The sequence below is a fragment of the Eriocheir sinensis genome, chromosome 67 (genome assembly GCF_024679095.1).
Source record: "Eriocheir sinensis breed Jianghai 21 chromosome 67, ASM2467909v1, whole genome shotgun sequence".
In the NCBI taxonomy this organism is placed as follows: Eukaryota; Metazoa; Arthropoda; class Malacostraca; order Decapoda; family Varunidae; genus Eriocheir; species Eriocheir sinensis.
The window spans coordinates 1,855,514-1,876,950 of NC_066575.1; the positions used below are offsets into that span (position 1 = coordinate 1,855,514).

General features: G+C 44.0%; 2 protein-coding genes across 52 annotated transcripts in view; one reads left to right on the forward strand and one right to left on the reverse strand.

Annotated features, from left to right (window-relative positions):
* Positions 1-17,674, forward strand: part of LOC126987905 (nucleolar protein dao-5-like) — a 51,722-nt gene extending 34,048 nt beyond the window's left edge. For 4 of the 50 annotated variants that reach the window (XM_050845427.1, XM_050845439.1, XM_050845440.1 and 1 more), the window contains 2 exons: positions 15,997-16,116; positions 16,237-17,673. In XM_050845427.1, the coding sequence (XP_050701384.1) occupies positions 15,997-16,116; positions 16,237-17,115 (999 nt within the window). In that variant the 3' untranslated portion in view covers positions 17,116-17,673. Of the gene's footprint in view, positions 1-15,474 lie in introns of all 50 variants that reach the window. The other 46 variants (XM_050845429.1, XM_050845435.1, XM_050845445.1 and 43 more) reach the window with 41 other exon arrangements.
* Positions 1-21,437, reverse strand: part of LOC126987906 (uncharacterized) — a 298,554-nt gene that overhangs the window by 199,086 nt on the left and 78,031 nt on the right. For both annotated transcript variants that reach the window (XM_050845484.1, XM_050845482.1), the window contains exon 2: positions 19,788-19,832. The gene's annotated coding sequence lies outside the window, so the exon portion shown is untranslated. The remainder of the gene's footprint in view (positions 1-19,787; positions 19,833-21,437) is intronic.

Below are 21,437 nucleotides of genomic sequence, written 5' to 3' on the forward strand. Positions count from 1 at the left end.
CGAATCCTCTTCCTCCTCCTCCTCTTTTCTTCTTCCACTTTTTCTTTATTCCTTTTATTTTTCCCGCATTTTATTCCTCCTCTACCTCCTCCTCCTTCTCTTCCCTTTATTTCTTTTTTTCCCTTATTCTTTCGTCTTCTTTTATATTTTTCTTCCTCGTTTACTGCTTCTCCTCCTTCTCTTTACTTCTTTCACTTCTTCTTTCTTCTTTTTATTTCTTTCCACATTTTATTCCTCCTCCTCTCCCTCTTTTCTTCTGCCACTTATTCTTACTTCTTTTTTCCCCGCTCCTCCTTCTCCTCTTCTTCTCCTCTTACGTTTATTCTTTATTGTTTTATTTTTCTTTGCCGTTTATTCCTCCTCCTCCTCCTGCCTCTCTTACTTTTTTTCACTTTTCCCGCATCTTATTCCTCCCCTCCTCCTTTTTTTCATTTTCCACTTAGTTTTTCTTTTTTTTCTTATTTCTCTGCCGTTTATTCCTCCTCCTCCTCCTCCTCCTCCTCCTCCTCCATGGAAATGATACTATCGTTGAGGGCACAGCCGTAAGGGGAACGACCCTTGCGGCTCATCCTCTTTACGCTGGAAAGGAGAGGACTACAAGGAGATTGGGCACAAGTTTTTTAAAGACCTGAACTAATCCAATAACATCGATCACGGCAAGAATTTTGAACTCCAAACTAAGGCGATAACCAGAAATAACAGTCGACCAATCCCCCATAATAGGTTCAAGGGCTAACGCGACGGAGATGAGCACCGAGGTCACGCGTAGCTTTAGCGTATGTCCTCAACTTAGACCTTACCTAATTCAAGCGAGGTCATGCAATATAGACATCAGCAGGGGCTTTATATTTTCACGAACTTCTCTTTGAACAACCTTCCTGCAGATGTTATACGTGCGAAAACGATCCAGTTCTACATTAAGCATTACATTGACCGTTCCTTTGGTGCGACACGAGAGATGCCTTTCCATACATTTATTCATTCTGTCTGTCTGCTCTTCTCCCTTCTCCCTATTACCTCAACCTTTTACTCCTATTTTCCAATCCATTCGTTCCATATTCTTAAACGTATCGGACACCCATTAAGACTATTTCGCAAGTCCAGAGAGAAGGTTAACCCGGTTTTCATGTGTGTTTTTCCCATTCAAAGTGCAGAAGTCGTGTAAAACTATCCCGGGATCACAAAACACTCCATAAAAATCCCAGCAACTTTTACGAGAGTCTTTTCAAACAGGCGAAGTGATATGCAAATACGTTTAAAAATACGGACTTTTATTCCGTATCCGTAACAAAATAGTAACCCCGTTCTCTCTCTCTCTCTCTTTCTTTTTTCTTCCTTCTATCTTTTTTTTTTCTATCTTTTATTTTGTTTCAGTTTCTTTTTTGTGTTCTTTCTCTTCTTCTTTCTTCTTCTTCTTCTTCTTCTTCTTCTTCTTCTTCTTCTTCTTCTTCTTCTTCTTCTTCCACCCTCACTTCCTCCTAGAGACAGAGGCGGGACTTACACAGTGTAGTATCTGCCTCCTGAACAAGATCAAGATAGTTCCGTAAAATCAATGATCCTATAGGCCTCTTCCAGTTTCCTTGTGTTCTAATAGCCCCTTAAGAAAGCCTACCGGCGTTGCAGGAATCACAAGAAAAAGACAACACGTTTTCTGCTGCCTACTATTCCATGCTTCCCAGTTTCCTCTTCTCCCTCCACCTGCTCCTCTGACTCCTTTTCTTTCTAATGTTTTTTTCTTCTATTCCGGTAAATCCTCTTCTTTTCATATTTTCCTTCCTCTCCTTCCTTTTCTATATCGTTCCTTACTGTTACATTTGTTCCTCCTCCTTCTTCTTCTTCTTCTTCTTCTTCTTCTTCTTCTTCTTCTTCTTCTTCTTCTCCTCCTCCCGTTCCTCCTCCTCCTCATCCCGTTCTTCCTTTTCCTCCTCCTCCTCCTCCTCTCCGAAACCGCCATCTCTTTTTCCTCTGAACCACGGTGAATTTTCTACCCTATTATTTTTTTTAACATTTTGCACATTTCTGGTTCGTTCTGGAGCGAGAGAGAGAGAGAGAGAGAGAGAGAGAGAGAGAGAGAGAGAGAGAGAGAGAGAGAGAGAATGGAATTTGCATCGTATAATTCGAAAATCTAGTTCATGCCACCCAATTTCTTTTTTTCTGTGCCAACCTTGCTATTTTCTTTTCTTCCTTCTCTCTTTTCATCCCCTACTCCCATTTCTTACCCATCCCTTTATCCCATTATTTGTTATCTCCTCTAAATTCCTCCCCATCTAAACCCATTCTCTTCTTTACCCTCCCATCACCTTTATATCTACTAAACTCCTCCTCATTCTCCCCTTCCTCTCTTCCTTTCACCATCCCATCACTTCTATCTCCTCTTCCTGTTCTACCCACTCTTCCCATCTCTTTTTCACGACTTTAATTTTCCACCTGTCCAATTTTCTCCATTTCCCTTATCTCCTCACCCATTCCCTCTCACCTGCCCATTCATCTATTCATTCTATCTGTCCACTCTTCTTCCTTCTCCCTATTGCGACACCCTTTTACTTTATTTTCCAATCTATTCATTCCTGCAACATCTACTCCTTTTTTCCTTCACTACTCCTTCCTTTTCCTACCTTCCCTCCCTTTTCCTTTCTCCACCCCCACCCTTTCTTTCCATGTCCACTTTTCTTCCCTTCCCGTTATCCACCTCTACTAAACCATCATCTTCAAACATCATCTCCCATCCCCTCATGCCTCTTCTTTCGCTTTCTCATTCTTCCTTTTCACCATCTCCACATTTTCATTATTCTTTTACCTTTTAAACTTCTCTTTTCTTTTCTGCCTTTAACTTTCATCTCCTCTCCTACATCCATCTATTATTTTCATCCTCTTCCATATCCCCATTCTAATCTCTTCACGCTCTCTCTCCATTATCTTTTCTTCCCTCTTTATTACACTTTCCTTCTATACATTTCATTCATTCATTTTCACTTTACATTTTCTCAGGCCCTGTTTTATTTAATTATCTCCCCTCCCTTCACCCTTCTCATTTTTTTCTCCCCTCCTTCCTTAGCTTCTCTCTTATATTTGTATTCTCTCTCTCTCTCTCTCTCTCTCTCTCTCTCTCTCTCTCTCTCTCTCTCTCTCTCTCTCTCTCTCTCGATCACGGGTGGTTAATTTAACACCCATTTACACCTGCATTGGAGTTCGGTCTCTCTCTCTCTCTCTCTCTCTCACACACACACCTTCATCGCTTTAGCCTTAATCTGATACAGTTTATAAAAGTTCCATTGCTCTCTCTCTCTCTCTCTCTCTCTCTCTCTCTCTCGTGATCCGCTGGCACACTTAGCGGATTGCCTTCGTATTCGGGTTAAGAGGATTCGAAGCGCTTTTGTATTCGGTGCCAGATAACGTCGAAAATCCTTGGTGCTTCGGAGGTACTTGCAGCCTAGTGTCGAACGGGAAAAATGGAAGGGACACACACACACACACACACACACACACACACGCATACACACACACACACACACACACAGGTAGGGGGTGCGACAACAATATTTCCGGCAGTTTTAATTGTTTTTTCGAGGTGTCCCGCTCGTGTGTGTGTGTGTGTGTGTTGCGTGACTGCATAGGTATTTCGCGTTTTGGGAAGTTCGTTTTGTTTCCATTTTTCGCTTACTGTTTCGTGTGGTAGTGGTGGTAGTAGGAGTGGTTGTTGTTGCTGTGGTTTTTGTTGTAGTTGTTGTTGATGGTGATGTTACTGGTGTTGGTTTTGATGAAATTACTCGTTTTTATTTTCATTTATTTTTCTTCCTTTTCATTTTCTTCTTCTCCTTCTCTTAGCAGTCAACAATACATCAGATAAGACAGACGAAGAATGAAGAGAGCAGTCCAATATATTCCTTCATTCCGTCCGATAATACCTACACTCCTCCTCTTCCTCCTCCTCCTCCTCCTCCACCTCCACCACCTCCTCCTCCTCTTCCACAAACACCATCTCCACTTCCACTTACACCTACACCTTGTCCTATTCCTCCTTCTCCTTTTCCTCTTCCTCTTCTTCCTCCACCATCTCCTCCACCTCCATCTAATCCTTCACCGGCACCAATAACAACACACCAATGACAATAAACAAATTGAAGAGAGCGAGAACGAAACGAGGACGAGGACAAGGAGGAGGAGGAGCAGGAGGACAAAGATAATGACAAAACGATGAAAATGAAAAACGACGCTGAAGATGACACCGACGGTACCGATAACGCGACGAACATGAGAATAATGATAACAATGATGAAAATATGTACGAGGAAAATTAATAACGAAAATGAAGATAAGAACAATGAGATAAAGAAGAAAATAATAATGATACTGACAATTAGAGAAACGGATTTAAAAGACGGTGATGACTTTATGAATACAGACAGACACACACAGACACACAACCTAATTCCACCACCTCCACCACCACCACCACCCTTCCCAAGTCCCGCCGGGTGAACCCTTGTCGTGGGGGTAACAAATTCACGTCGTTAGGAGGGGAAACTGAACCCATTCCCAACGACCCTCATTCCTTTCCCTTTTTCCTTCTCTTCCTCGTCTTCCTCCTCCTCCTCCTCCTCCTCTCCTTCCTGCCTTCCTCCTTACTGCCTCTCTTCTCTCGTCTGTCCTACTCTTCTACTCTTCCTCTTTTCTTTCTTCCCACTTTTCTTTTCATTTCCCTTCTAATCTTTCTTTTTATCTCCTCTGTTCGCTTTCGTCTCCTATATGGTATCTTTCCTCTCCATTTCCCCTTCCTAAAAATACCCTTCCATTATTTTTTTCTTTCCACTCCCTTTCCCGCCTTTCCCCTCCACCATTTCCTTGGGCACAACCACTAATGCACTTTCTTTCCCTTTTCCTTTTTCTCTCCTCTTTCCCTCCATCTCGAATCCGTGTTATTACTCTCCTCCATCCTCTCTTTGATTCTTTCCTTCTTCCATCAATGATTTTCGCTTGCCATTCACTTTCTTATATTTTCTTCTCTCTTACTTTCGTTCCTCTCTCAAATATCTTCGTTCGTCACTCTCTCTCTCTCTCTCTCTCTCTCTCTCTCTCTCTCTCTCTCTCTCTCTCCCATGAGGTTTGCACTTTTCTTCAATCGTTATTTTTTTCTGCTCATCTCTTTTTTTTATAACTTTTTCTTCTCTTTTCCTTCTGTTAATTTTTTGTGCCATTTTTTCCCCCACCAATATATTTTCTTCTACCTTTATTTTCAGCTTCCTTATTTTTTTTATGAACAACCGCCAACACCATTCTCTCTCTCTCTCTCTCTCTCTCTCTCTCTCTCTCTCTCTCTCTCTCTCTCTCTCTCTCTCTCTCTCTCTCTCTCTCACACATTCTCTCTTTCTCTGTCATTTGTCATTTATTTTTTGGGGTTCTGATGTTTTTCTCTCCCTTTCCTCCACCTCCTCGATTCGTTCTATTTCTTTCTCCTTCTTTCCATCCTTTTTTTCCTCTTTTTCGTCCCTTTGCTGTTTTTCTTTCAAGGTCTCTCTCGATCAATCTATTTTTGTCTATCATCTTCCTTTCATACTCTATTTTTTTTCTATGTTTTTCTCCATTTTCTTCTTTCTTCCTCACCATTTTCATCCTCTCCTTTTCTTTCTTCTTTCCTCTTTTCTCTATTTTCTTTAGTTAACCTTTAATTATCCTCTCATCTCTATTCAGCTATTTTATTCTCTATTCTTTATCAGATCTTTTATTTTCCTTTCATCTCTATTTTCCTCTATTTGTATTTTCATCCACATTCCCTTATGATCCTATGTCTAATTTTCACACTTATTTTTTTTTCTCTGTCCTCGTATATCATTCCCTTCCCTCCCCTTTTATTACCTTCTTTTCTTTATATCCCTTTTTACTCCCCTTTAACTTCTTTTTGCTCTTCTTTACCCTCCTCAGCATCTTCTTTCACATCGAATTTTCCCTCTTATTTTTTTTCCTCTCTATCCTCCTCACATATTCCTCTCTCCTTTTTAACAATCTTCCAACTCTTCTCCTTTACCCTCCCCAGCATCCTCTTTCACATCGAATTTTCCCTCTATTTTTTTCCTCTCTATCCTCCTCGCTTATAATTCCCCTTTCTCCTCTTTAACTATCTTCCTCTTCTCATTTACTCTCATTAGCATCCTCCTTCACCCGAGTCACGAGCCCCCTTTACCCCTTTATTATCTTCCTTCATATACGTATTATCATCTTTTACTCCTTCTTAACTATCTTCCTTCTTTCCTCTTTTCCTCTCCTTAGTGCACCCTTCACGCGAGTCACGGGCCGTCCAACACTTAACATCTGCACTGCGTCCCTCTCTCCCCTTTCCCCTCTTCCTGTTGACCTCTTAACCCTGTCCCTCGCTCCCCTTTTTTCCCTCCTTCCCTCCATCCTTCAAGATTACCTCCCTTCATCCTCCTTTCCTCACTCCTTCCTCCGTTACGTTCTCAATTTCCCCTCCATTTTTTTTTCCCTCCATGTTTGAACAATTTATTTTTTTCTCCGTTCCCTACTCTTCTTATCTTTCTTTTACTTCTTTTCTTATTTCCATGATTTTTCTTCTCTTTTCCTTCTGTCTATATTTTGCCACTTTTTTTTCTTTTCTTTCCTCCATCCCCTCAGTACCATTTCTTCTTTTTTTTTCGTTCATGTATCATCAATATATTTCTCCTTCCGTTCCTTACTCTCTTTTTTCTTTCCTCCATAACCCTCCTGCCTTTTCCTTTCTTCCTCTTTCCCCTCCTATCCTTTCCTCCATTTTACCCATTCCTGAAACTTTCCCTACACTTCTTCGCTTATTTTACCTGTTTCTTTTCATCTCTCTCTCTCTCTCTCTCTCTCTCTCTCTCTCTCTCTCTCTCTCTCTCTCTCTCTCTCTCTCTCTCTCTCTCTCTCTCCCCTTACCTTCTTCCCTCTTCTCTCCCAACCTCTTCTCCTTTCCATCGTACCTTCTCACTCGCACAAGAATAAACTTTCCTTCATCTCTCCCTTATTCACCATTTCATTCTTCCTTCATTTCTTTCTTTTTTTCTTCATTTTATTACTCCGTCCTTTCCTATATACTTGTTTTCTTTCACATTTACATAATTTAATTCAGCCTTCAAAGCCCCTGCGCTCTCTCTCTCTCTCTCTCTCTCTCTCTCTCTCTAACCGCAACTACTGTACGAAAAACCAAGACCCAAAAACAGATAAGAAAAAAAAAGACCTTGAAGAGCAGGAAATAACACTAGAATCACACCCCTGAGAGAGAGAGAGAGAGAGAGAGAGAGAGAATTATGATATTGCGTCCACGATACACACAAGGTAATAATGCTAGCAGATGGAAGAAAGAGGAGTGGATAGAAATTGGACGAGAGGAAGAGAAAACAAAGTAAGGGAGAGAATGAAGAAACTAGTAAAGAGAACAGAGAGCAAGGAATGAAGGAGGATGAAGAGAAAGGAAGGAAAGAAAGGAAGAAGTATGAAAATAATAAGGTGAAAAGCATACAAGGGAAGGAAAGAAGAGAATATGAATAAAAATAATAATAATAAACGAGAAATAGAAGAGGGAAGGGAAAGAAGGCAGAAGGGAACGTGGATATGCAGGCAGACAAGCACGTTCGAGAAGCAAAAAATAAACAAAAAAATAAACAAATGAACAAACAGATAAATAAACAAAGGGTAGAAGTAGCAGTAGTAGTAACAGTAGAGATTTTAGTAGTAGTAGTAGTAGTAGTAGTAGTAGTAGTAGACGGAGAAGTTATACCTGTATCTCTTTAATTACAGGTATGATGACAGACAGGTACTACGCTGCCTCCTCCACATCCCTCAGGTGAGAGGAAGGAGAACACCTGAGCGACTACGGGAAGAATATAGATGTGGAAGAACAAGAAAGAAGAAGAGGAAGAAGTGATTAAGAAATAGAAGAACAAGAACAAGCACAATATGAAGATGAAGAGGGTGAAGTTAATGATGAATATTAATATGATAATGATGATGAAGAAAAGAAAGATGAAGAAAATAAAAACGATAAGAAAAGAAAGGAAGAAAAAGAAGAAAGTAAGACGATGAAAATTATTAATGAATGGCATTTTATCTTTCTTTATGGTGGTGGTGGTGGTGGTAGAAACTTAACAACCACCATCACCACCACCACGACTGCCATCATCGTCACCACCACACCTTGAAGGCCACACACACACACACACACACACACACACACACACACACACACACACCACCTCACCTTCACGCCACACCGCGCACGCTAACCACCTCCACCACCACCACCACTGCCACCATCACCACCACTACCACCACCACCACCACATCCATCATACCGCACCTCCTACTCCACCACACTTCCTTCTCCATTCTCCTCCTTTCACATATGCCACGCACTTTCCATCCTCCTCCTCCTCCTCCTCCTCCTCCTCCTCTTCCTGTACCCCGCTCCACCTATTTTCCCTCCATTGCAATATTCCCACCCACATTTTCTCCACCTTCAACCAAACTACTTCGCATGCAATCCACTCATAATCCTCCACTTTCCCATCACCTTCCTCCACTTTCTCATCACCTTCCCTCCTCTTCAACTCGTTTTCCTCCTCCCTTCTCTCCACAAAACTATATCTCCTCCACTTCTCTCCACCTCCACCCGTCTTCCACAGCTTTTCCTCATCCTTTCCCTCCACAGAACTACATAATTATCTCCTCCACTTTCCCTTCACCTTCCTCCACTTATCTCCACCTCCTCCTCTTCCACTACTTTGCCTCCTCCTCCTCCTCCCCACAATACTACATAACCACCCCCTCCTCTCCCCTCCCCTCCTCCCTCACCTCCCCATCATCTCCACCAGACTCTCCTTTCCTCCCCTTTCCTCCGCTACCTCCACTCATCACTTTTTCTCTCCTCTGTCATGAAACATCACTGCCTTCCCGCTTCCTCTCCCTCCCTTCTCTCCCCTCCTCTCCTCTCCCTCCCTCCCTTCTACTCTCTCTTCAATCTTCGTGTTCCACTCCTCGGTACTTCCTTCTCTCTCTCTCTCTGGTTCTTCTCCCTCCCTTCTCTTCTCTACTTCTTTCCTCTCAACTCCTCCCCTATCTCTCTTCTTCCCATCCTCCCGCGTTCCACTCCTCACCTCAGTATTTTCCTCCTCTCCCTCTCCTTCTTCCTCATTTAACTTATTACCGAATTTCCTCCTACTTATCATTTTCCTTCTCCTTTTTTCCTTCCTTATTCTTTCCTATCTTCTGTTCCCTCCACACGTGTACTCCTCTCCTCCCCTTCATCATTTTAATCCCTTCATCCACTTCATCCACCTCCACCACCAACACCTGCACCTCCACCACCATCACCTCCACATACACCTTCATTTCTCTTCATGTTTTATGGTGTGTTAGCAAGTCCACTAATTAAAACGTGTGTGTGTGTGTGTGTGTGTGTGTGTGTGTGTGTGTGTGTGTGTGTGTGTGTGTTAAGCAGTAGTTCATTAGCACGAGCCTTTGATAATTATGAAGTGTTCGCGGACAAATGAGAGAGAGAGAGAGAGAGAGAGAGAGAGAGAGAGAGAGAGAGAGAGAGAGAGAGAGAAACGGTCACCTTTATCGTTATTTATGGTCTCCATTGCAACTTTTACACCTGCAATAAAACACACACACACACACACACACACACACACACCACACACGGACGAAAAAATCATCAATAGCGAACAAACTGTAGCAACGCGCCCCATAAATATAAATTAATTAACAAAACAAATAAATGAATATATAACAAACAATACAAATATAAATGCTCGCAGGTAACGACACAGGCGTAACAAGGTAAGGATTAATTGGATTGGATACCTGGAATGTGAGTGTGTGTGTGTGTGTGTGTGTGTGTGTGTGTGTGTGTGTGTGTGTGTGTGTGTGTGTGTGTGTGTGTGTGTGTGTTCGTATATTTCTTATTTGTGTATCTGTCATTCTCCTTGTTAGTAGATGTATTTCTTTACTCTCTCTCTCTCTCTCTCTCTCTCTCTCTCTCTCTCTCTCTCTCTCTCTCCTTCTCTCTCTCTCTCTCTCTGCCTGTCTCCCTGTCTGTGCCGCCTGTTTGTGTCTGTCTATCTGTCTGAGTGCCTGTCTGCCTGTCTGCCTGTCTGTCTGTCTGTCTGTCAGTCATTACCCACCATCAGGATTACGTAAAGCTCACCAATTTACGCCCGCCTGCCTGTTATTTTGTTTCCGGTAATTCAATGTTTCAACACATACGTATATAGTGTAAAATATTAGACACGGAAATATTACCAAAACACCTGGACATCGATGAGCGAGAGACGTGAATAAGGAAAGTCTTAGTCCATCACACAACACGATTTGGGCTTCGTTATTGTAGGTATAGATTGCATATATATAGGTATGTATAGGCTGTATGCTCGGTAGACAGGGTAGGCAAAAAATATAAGGAAAATTATGACGTTCTAAATACATAAACAAATAGCTTAATAACACTGTCCACTTATTTATTTGCTTTTCCTTAAGATATGAACTAGACTCAGAACCAAAGAGGAACGAAGAAATTAGTGCAAGGAACCACTTTAAAAGATACGAAAACAACTGAAAATGAATACGTAAACACATAAAAGTATAAGAAATAATAAAAGAAGTAATAATAAAAAAAGGCAATGGTCAGGACATTAGGAGAGAGGACAAGAGATGGACAAAGAAGGTGCCTGATTTTTTTTTTTTAACAGCAGAGGAGACAATGCAAGGGCGTAAAAAAAAAAAAAAAAAAAAAAGTTGATGTATATAGACCCATGGGAAGGCGTTCACTAGACGGTACGATGAAATTATGACAAGGAAATGAAACCTTTATATCGAGACTGGGAACGAGAGGCCAAGACAGACGAATGGAAAGGATCGATGTAAAGGAAAGACACAGACTGGAAATGAAGATGAGGATGACGATGAGAGGTTGAAAAAGATGATGGCTTAAGTACTGAAAATAGAGAACTGTATGAAATCGTATATTAGATGGTATAATTGAAGGAAAAATCAGGAAAACACAAAAAATAAGAGACAACACTAACTGGGAAATGTTTAAAATGCCAGCTTAGAGGTTATTTAAGGTGGAGTTCTGACATTTATTTTGTTACCGGTGTAATGAAAAAGATAACAAAACAAGGAAGGGTGGCAAGAAAAAAAAGGAAAAAGGAAAAAGAGTGAAAACATGACGCAAGAATGCAATAAATGTTCACAAACGTTTATATGAAGAAAGAAACAATTTGATTAAGAGAAAACGAAAGGATGAGGAAAAGTAATAAAAAAAGAAAAGGAGGAAAACGAGGACGAAGGGGAAATAAAAAATAACGAAATAAAAAATGAGAAAAGGCATAGGACGAGGAAGGAGAAAAGCAAGAAGAGGAGGGAGGAGGAGGAGGAGGAGGAGGAGACAATACAAGCAACATAAGGAAGAAGATAGTTAGAGGAGAACAGGAAGAAGGAAGAGGCAGCACAGAGGACATAATGTGACGCGGGATTTAAAGAAGGGAAAGAAGGAAGGAAGGGAAAAAGAAAGAAAGGAAGGAAGAAAGGAAGGAAGGAAGGGGAAAAAAAGAAAGGATGGAAGGAAGAAAGGAAGAAAAAAAGAAAGAAAGGAGGGGAGGAAGAAAAAATGAAATGTAAACAGGAAACAAAGAAGAAATGGCAAAGTGTATGAAAGGATGAAAAGAGGGAAGACCAAGATGAACAAAAATAAGAACAAGATGAACAAAAGGTAGATAACGAATAGGAGGGAAAAAAGGAAGAGAAAGAATGTGAGGGGGAGGAGGAAGACAGGAAGAAGTGAGAAGGAGGAGGAGAACAGGAAGGAGGAAGCGAGGAGGAGGAGGAGGAAGTGAATAAGTAGGAGGAGGAAGGATGGAGAGAAGGAAAGGAGAGGAATCACGGCCAACTGCCCACGCCGGACACACACACACACACACACACACACACACACACACACAGCTGCTGAGAGGAACCAAACAGAAAACAGAGAAACCAACAACTGCAAAAGTATATTATTCATAAACTCTCTCTCTCTCTCTCTCTCTCTCTCTCTCTCTCTCTCTCTCTCGAAACCTGACGCAGAGCTACCTAAATGAGAGAGAGAGAGAGAAAGGGGGAGGAGGGTGGAGATTAAATCGGAAATCGGCAAATATCGACACAAAATTATCGGCTCAAACCATCAGCGCAAAACATTTGTAGAATCGCCCGTTTTCTTCGCTTCCACTCGACGCAACTTTTTTTTTCTTGTTTTTTTTTGCAACCCCGTGAAACAATTACATTTAAAGCCAGCAAAGATTTCAAACGTGTTATTTTCATGCCGTCCCGTGTGGTCAAACTGCTTTTTACAATCGCATGCTGACTGACTGTATATTTTTTGTTTGTTTGTTTGTTTGTTTGTTTCTTCCGTTTCAGGACGTGAGGCTGCCAAACTTTTCCACTTCAATTTTGTTTTGTTCAAGTTTCACCTTTGTTTTTATCTCCTCTGCCCATCTCTCTCTCTCTCTCTCTCTCTCTCTCTCTCTCTCTCTCTCTCTCTCTCTCTTGACTCGTTATTGTTATCGTGCTCCCACAAACCCTTCGTACCCTCTGAACCATCTCTGCCAAGGAAAATAAAAATAAAGATACCATTGCTGCAAACGAGACCATGCCGCGTTTCCTGGAATGTCTCCTCTTGGGTTCCTCCATGCGTCTCGATGACAAGACATATTTCAATTCTCCTTTCTTCCAAAACGAGTGGAGCATGCGAGGAAGGAATGGGCTATAACCTAGAAAAGTTAATTTTACACGATCTTCCTTAATTGATAGTAATACATACCAGACTAACAGTAATTCTAGGATAACCTAAAAATATATCACTAAAATGTTCAATGAAATTTCTCCATTACCGGAAGTGGAGTACTTATACCACTTTGAGAGAATCATTAGAAATACTCGTAATACTTTTCCTTACAATAATAATAATAATAATAATAATAATAATAATAATAATAATAATAATAATAATAATAATGATAATAATAATAATAATAATAATAATAATAATAATGATATCAATAATAAAACCGAGGAATACCTGGCCAACCTGTACACAACCCACGACTGTCCTCTTAAATGACTCCTCTCTAGAGTTTTAACACAAAGTGAGAGCAGGTGTCAACGTACAGTAATAAAATATCTTCAAATCCAACGCTAAGCTGCCTCCCAACAACATCGCCGTATTTAACTTGAAGGGTGGGCACCGCTGGTCTGCTGCGGCGCATTAGTGGAGCTGGTGGAATGTTTATACTGCCGTGATAATTTATCTTCCTGCTCGGCCTATGCTGCCCCTGGGTGGTTCCCTTGACAAGAGTGATGGATTTATGGAGAGCATGAGGGTGATCTACGGCAACTTGGTGATGGATGGAAATTGCAATACGACAACGGTGGAGCTTTGACTGTGCACCCCGCGTTCAACACATCCAATGACGACACCACGTTCGCAACACCCACGCGTTCAGTTAAAGTTGTTAGAGTTAAACAGTTAAACTTGCATTCTCTAGAAAGGCGATGGGTGCGTGGAGACATGATCGAGGTTTATAAATGGATGAAGGGCTTTAATGAGGGGGATATTCATTCTGTTGGTAAGAGAACCGGATAGGACACGTAGTAATGGGTTCAAGCTGGATCAATTCAGATTCAACAAGGAGATTGGCAAAAATTGGTTTACAAAGAGACTGGTAGATAAGTGGAACAAGCTGAGCAGTCACGTGGTGAGTGCCAAAACAAATGTCACATTCAAAAATAGATCAGATAAAATCATGGACAGTGATATTACAATTAGATTCACGGGAGCTTAGGTTCAAAGGAGCTGCCTCGTACAAGCCTACCGGCCTCTTGCAGACTCCAAAGTTCTTATGTTCTTATGTTCATCACTCATCCTCCACCTCCCGAAGCGTAACACTATTTAGTCAACTTTAAGCAGCAATTCTTTCATTCACAGGCTAAGAATCTTTTAAGCTGACTTCCTCAAATTTAAACATTGAGAAGAGTATTATAATCCCCATCCCTTAACATTTAACCTCTACCTAATACCGCTCTTAAAAATTCAAAACTAAAAGAATAATTAATGTCCGGCGCCTTTGGAAGCATTAAAGCGTAAAATTTATAACGCTACCAACAGTTTTTTTACCTTTTTTTATGGATAAGTGCCAGAAGCATCTCTCTCTCTCTCTCTCTCTCTCTCTCTCTCTCTCTCTCTCTCTCTCTCTCTCATTCATTTTTCACTTAACCTATAAAGAAATATGTAAAAAGTCGGGAAGAATGTTTTTTTTTACTTTTAATCTCCAATTATTTTGTTTTCTTCCTCCTCCCTTGCAAACGAACACACACACACACACACACACACACACACACACACACACACAAGCTGAGTACTGAAATGATTAGAAACCTTGCCACAAAAGAGAGGCCCCATGTTCCATTCCCTAGCTGGGTAGAGACAGATAGGCAATCTCGTTCAATCCGTGCCTTTTATCAACCCTGCAGTGAAGGGTATCGGGGGTCAGTCGTAGCTTGTGTCCCGCCTCCCGGGTGTGTGTGTGTGTGTGTGTTCCCCAACCCCCTCAAAGTTACCATCCCCTTTCTCCGCTAAGGTCCTTGCAGCGTCTTTCCGTACTTTTACAATTCAAAGGTTACCTTTGAAATACACATCTTCAGATTGAAATGGAACTCCCCATCGCAATGAAGACCGTCAAACAGGCCATCGTAAAGGCCACTCTCATGGGCGCCGTGCTGGGCCTTGGTGCCCTGCTCGGCGGCGCGGCGTGGAAGGCCGCGACCACCGCCTCGCGGGTGTGCGAGGCGGTGCAGGCGTGGGAGGACAAGGGCCTCCACGCCACCAACGTGTGGCGGGCGCGGGAGATGCTGGCCCGCCAAGGGTGGCTCGGCCCCCTGCGCCCCAACCCCCCTCTGGACCCCCTGGAGGCTTGTGGGCTGGTGCCGGGCGAGGCGTCGGCCTGCTGGTGGCGGCTGCTGCTGCAGCCCCGCCAGGCAGGGCGGCTCCTTGCCTGCCTGGAGGAGCGGGTGGTCGAGGCCGAGCACGACCACGAAGCTTTCGGGGCCCGCCTGTGCTGGGGCATCATCCTGGCGCTGGCGGTGCCTCTGGGCCTCATGGCCGCGCGTCGCCTCGTCCGCCGCTCAGTGAAGGGGGTTAATGGGCATCAGGAAAGCCCAAGCGACGACTGTTTCGTGGATGCCCCTGAAGCCGATGCCGGCGAGGCACTGGTGGAAGATTGGGCAACCCCGGCAGCCGATGTGAATGTAACGGAGGAAACTTGGACAACAGCGACAGCAGTTGTGGAAGAGTTGATGGTGAAGAAGGAGGAGAGCAGCGCCACGCCACCAGACGATGAGTCTGTGACTGTAGAGTCAACTACACCTACAGTCTTATCATCCGCTGTAGAGGACTGTGTGGCGTTTGAGGTGGTGAAAGATCCTGAGAATATGAATGTGTTGGCCACTGCAGAGACAGTGGAGTGTGAGGAGGTGGAGGAAGAAGGCGGTGGCACAGTGTACACAGAGGTGGAAAGTACAGATGACGATGCCGATAACAAGGCCGCCGATAAAACAGAGGAAGCGGCCGAAGTGTCGTCAGTTCCAGACGACTTTGTGCAGAATAAAGTGGTGAGCGAGGACCCCGAGGGTCTCGCGGGCCAGGAGCCGCTGAGCAGCACGCTGGCGGCGGAGGCGGCGCCCTCCGAGGGTAAGGCGGCCATGAAAAAGAAAAGGAAAAGGAAGCGCAAGAACCTTGGCCCCGCCGATGTGCTGAAGGCATCTGGTGACGCACAAGTCAAAGACGATCACAAGACGGATGCCAAGACTGACGTCAAGAAGAAGGCGGCGCCAAAGGCTGAAGCCAAGGGAAAGGCGGTGCCAAAGCCTGAGGTCAAGAAGAAGGCGGCGCCAAAGGCTGAGACCAAGGAAAAGGCGGTGCCAAAGCCTGAGGTCAAGAAGAAGGCGGCGCCAAAGGATGAAGCCAAGGGAAAGGCGGTGCCAAAGCCTGAGGTCAAGAAGAAGGCGGCGCCAAAGGATGAAGCCAAGGGAAAGGCGGTGCCAAAGCCTGACGTCAAGAAGAAAGAGGCGCCAAAGGCTGAAGCCAAGGAAAAGGCGGTGCCAAAGCCTGACGTCAAGAAGAAAGAGGCGCCAAAGGCTGAAGCCAAGGGAAAGGCGGTGCCAAAGCCTGAGGTCAAGAAGAAGGCGGCGCCAAAGCCTGAGGTCAAGAAGAAGGCGGTGCCAAAGCCTGAGGTCATGGAAAAGGCGGTGCCAAAGCCTGAGGTCAAGAAGAAGGCGGTGCCAAAGCCTGAGGTCAAGAAGAAGGCGGCGCCAAAGCCTGAGGTCAAGAAGAAGGCGGTGCCAAAGCCTGAGGTCATGGAAAAGGCCAAATCTGTGGTGAAGAATGTTACGGAGAAAGTCACCAGGAGGAAAAAGAAGCCCGCCCCGGCCCAGCCCAAGGCAGCCCCGCCCAGCCCGCCCCTCCACAGCGTGCGGCAGTCCTGGCAGGAGGACGTGGTGACGGTGCGGCTGCCGGTGCCGCCGGCCAGACGCAGGCACGTCATCGGCCCGCGCGGGGACACGGTCCGGCAGCTGCGGCGGGACTACCCCGGCGTGCACGTGGCGGTGCCGCTGCCGAAGGACGCCGACGCCCACGTAACCTTCAGGGGCCCCAAGAGCCAGGCGGTCGCCGCATCGCGGGAAGTCGCCGCGCGCCTCCAGGAAATCGAGGCTCAGCTACGCGAGGCTGCACGGCTCCGCCAGCAGGCCGTGGCCACGGCGGTGCTGGACGTGGCGCCCAACAGGCGGCGCCTCGTGGTGGGCCCCGGGGGCGAGGAGCTCCTGAAGCTGCAGCAGCAGCACCCCGGCGTGAGGGTGTCTGTGCCGCCCGCCATCGACACGGAGTCCCGCAGCGTCACCATCACGGGGCCGCCCGCCGAGGTGCGCGCCGTCCAGGCCAAGATCAAGAACCGCCTGGCAGCGATCGAGCGGCAGCGGCAGCTCCTGAGGGCCCGCAGGCGGCGGCGACACCGAGGAGCGGCGTCAGGGGCTTCCCCGGCCAAGGGTTGCTAAGGTGTTGACGCCAGTGTCGCGTGTTGCCGCTGCGTCAGTGCCCACACAGTGTTGTGGCGACAAGCGGGGAATGTTTCGGGGTTTTCACAGGGATTACTTACTTAACTGTTTCTTACTTAATATCTGATCATTCAGTAAAATCTTAATCTTATTGGTATTCTCATTATATTTTTACTTTTAATAACGACACTAACATCTACTTAACGACTTCTTTCCTCATGGATCTGAACTATTCCTCTTATACTGCAATACACTAACTATACCAGCAGCAGAAGTCTCGGAAATAAGGTGGATTCACTGAGGAGAAAAGCGTGTGTATCAGAATAGTATATTATAGTAATCACATACACTTGTTGAATTTGGAATAACTGGTCCCCGGATGTTTCACATAGTCGATGAAGTCTTTGGGGCACACCTTTGCAACGGTGGTTGAGTGTTGCGTTGTGTTGTGGCGTTGGTTGGCTATATCACCCCAAGGAAGAGAGGAAAGAAAGGGAGGAGTTCCACTTTTTGTACAACGACACATTTGATGTTTTAAGTATTCAGTTCTAACAGCCGTCAAATCAGAATCAGTTTAAGTGGACGAAATTAAAAGAAAAGAAATACTAACTTCTAGAGTTCTGTACTGGACACCTAACCTTGCAGACAAAACGTAGAGGAAGTCACAACATAAATTCTCTCAACATCGTAACAAAAAAAAACACTTAATATTCTTCTTTAACATCGTATAAAGTAAAATCACTTCAAACATATCCATCACACTGCAACAAAAACATACCATCCTGTACACTCAAAGAGTTCCTTCAACACCTCAATTAAAGAAGACCGCTATGCCTTCACTAACAAAAACAACTTAGAATGCAGAGACAGAAGAACCTTAAGAAGAATGACCATCTAAAGAACGGCTTTACCATCACATAAACAAGAAGAACCACCGCAGCCACCATAACCTCTACCCCCATCACCACCACTTGAAGGGAAACAGCCCGGCCCTCAGTGGCAGGCTAAGGAGTGACATGCCCGCGTGTTTAGGGCGGAGAAACGCTCCCTTAACGCTGTAATGAAGCTTTGGCCAGGTGTTGGTGGCTCGGGAGGCTCACGTGACGCCCACCTGACGGCCACCTGAAGGGCTCTTAAAGGGAGAAGAAGGTCAGTGCGGCTTCAACTGAGTAGCCTGGAGAAGGAGGAGGAGGAGGAGGGCTAAAAGTTAACCCACAGTAACGTAGGAGAGGACGAGAGGAGGGACGTGAAGGAGGACAGAAACGAGAAAGGAATAGGAGCGAGGAGGAGACAGAGGAGGACAGGAAATTGCATGAACCTATTCCTCCTCCTCCTCCTCCTCCTCCTCCTCCTCCTCTTCCTCCTCCTACTCGTCTTGCTCCTTTCCATCTTTCACTTCTCTTTCTCCACGTCCCTTCATCCTTTTTTTCCTACACGTCCTCTTCTCACCATCATCATCATCATCATCATCATTATATTCATCATCAACAGCCACAGTTAGTCCATTCATCTTCACACACACACACACACACACACACACACACACACACACACACACACACACACACACACACACACACACAAACAAAGGTCACCGTGTCCTTCTGGCGCTATCCAATCACAAGTTAGTCAGTTTCGCCGCAAGGTCAAAAGAGTCATTTCCCCTCACGTGACCTTGACCTTATCTTCCCTCTCCCCTCCCCCCCTCCCTCTTTTTCCTCTTATTCGCTTTGTCCCTCTCCGTCACTCTCCCTGACTCCATCTCTCACTTTTCCTCTCCTATTTTTCCTCTCTGATCCATCTGTCACTCACACTCTGACCTCTATTTTTATCTTCCCTTCTTCTCTTTTCCTTGCTTCTCTTTTTCTTTTTTCAGTCCTCCATCATCAATCTCTGTGTTCTTTTATCCCTCTCTTCTTTCCACCCTCTTTCTCGTCTTCCTCCTTTTTTAAGCTATCCACCTATACGCATTTTTATCTCTTTCCTGTCTTCAATGCCTATTACTTTTTTCTTTCGATATGTCTGTCATTCCATGTCCTTCCCCCTCCTGTTTCCTTTCCTTTCCCCTTTTCCTTCCTGCCTCCACCGTCCACTCTCCCTCTGTTCATCTCCGTTTACTTCGTCTTCTCTTTCTCGCCCTTCCTTTTTCCTTTCCCTCATTTCTTCGTCAATTCATCCCTCAAGTTATTCATATCCATTCCCCCTCTTACTTATATCGACGTTTCTTTCTTCTTTCCTCTATCTATTCCTCAATCCATCTATCACCCTTTCATAACCTTTCCCTTCCTCCATTCCTCCATCCGTCTATCCATCCACTTTCTCACATATTTCCCTTTCTGTCTTATCCTTGATCCATTTCTTCTTCCGTCTTTTTATCCACCTTCTGACAGCTTTCCATTTCTGTCATATCCTTCCATCATTCCTTCATCCATCTATCCATCCCTTTCTCATATTTTTCCTCCCTGTTTCGTTCTTCCTCCATTCCTCTGCCGATCCATCTCTCCATCTCTTCATACTCTTCCCAAACAATGTCCTCAATCACAATACACATAAATACATCTTTTCCCTTTACCTGCATTCCCTCGGGCGTTCCAGGTACCATCCCCTTCCCTGACCTACCCGGCCAGCAGATAGACAAACAGACAGACAGGTATGCAAACAACTCCACTCACCTGCAGCGCTGAAACACCCGCCAGATGCATGTAGATCGCGCACTCCTGAAAAGAAGAAATATGTGTGTAAAAATATGATTGCTATACAGTGACCGTAAAACAAATGGAAGTAACATATTGCTTAAAAGAAAACTGCATGAAAGTCGATCACTCCTGGAAAGAATAACATGTATAAATATATGGTTGCTTACCCCCAGTTTGACTATCTTTTCCTATGCAGTGACCTTAAAATAGATTAACTACAGTATCTTGCCCATATACTATTTATGTGTCACATGTTGGGGGAAAAATGCATAAATAAACACATGACGGTTTGAAAAAGAGAGGGAATATAACAAATTGCCTAAAAAGTGTAGCATGGAAAACAAAATGTGCGTATTGAAAGATAACTGTTATGTGGTGATCTAAAAAAAAACACTTCCACTCCCTACAGTCTAACGAACATACTGAAAATAATGAACATTGAAGGAAAAAAAGCAAAAGAAAAAACAAACAGAAAAATTATAGAAATTCCACCCCAAAAAATAACTGAGGAACCATAGTTGAATGAATACAGTTACAAGTTACAAAATGAAATGCTTAAAATATTGCCCTTCGTCGGGAAAATAAAGAAAAAGAAGCCGGAAATAAACAAGAACTGGAAATCATACCTCAAAGCGTCAATAAGGAACAAATTCACGTTACAAAAAATGAACACCAAAAAACAAGTTCACTTAAATATCAGACATAATACAAGACAGCAATATCTCAAGTGCATAAGACCTCCATTAAGGAAGTAATGCAGAATACGTGGGTCTGAAGGAACATGATGAAAGGACAGAGAGAGAGAGGGAGAGAGAGAGGAGGAAAAGATGTGAAGGAATGTTTTAAGGATATTGCAATGGATAAAGAGAAGTAAAAGAGGAGGAAGCAGAGAGATGAAATGGAGTCTGAACGAATGGAGAGATAGATTGACAGATAGAGAGAGAGAAGGTAGAAAGATAGACAGAGACAGAAGCAACAGACTGACAGACATAGAGACACACAGACAGAGAGACAGGCATACACAGACAAACACAAACACAGACCAAAAAGCATCAAGGAAACAGAGACAGAAAGATCCAGAAAAAGTTACATACAGCAAACAGGCACAGACACACACACACACACACAAAAAAAAACAGGAACAAACAAACGCATAAAAACAATTATAAAACAAACATACAACCACACGGACAAGATACACAGACAGAGAGATAAGACAAATATACCAACAAACAAAAACAGACAGACAAGCAGAGACAGGAAATGGAAGAAGGGAGAGAATGTATATATTATGACTTCCCCCACACACATAAATCACACACACACACACACACACACACACACACACACACACACACACACACATATTACCTGTCTCCCGGCAAGAATTTTCCCTCCCAAAATAGCACTCACCTTCCTCCTCTTCTTCACCTCATCCTTTTTATTCCTCCTCCTCCTCCTCCTCCTCCTCCTCCTCCTCCTCCTCCTCATCATCATCATCATCATCATTCTCCTCCATCGCAAAACCACTCATATTACTTTTAAAGCTCGCTTCACTTTCGCAGATAAAGCAAGGAAGAAAGTCAAGGTATACATTTTGTCATTAGAGAAAACGTCAAGGTGGGA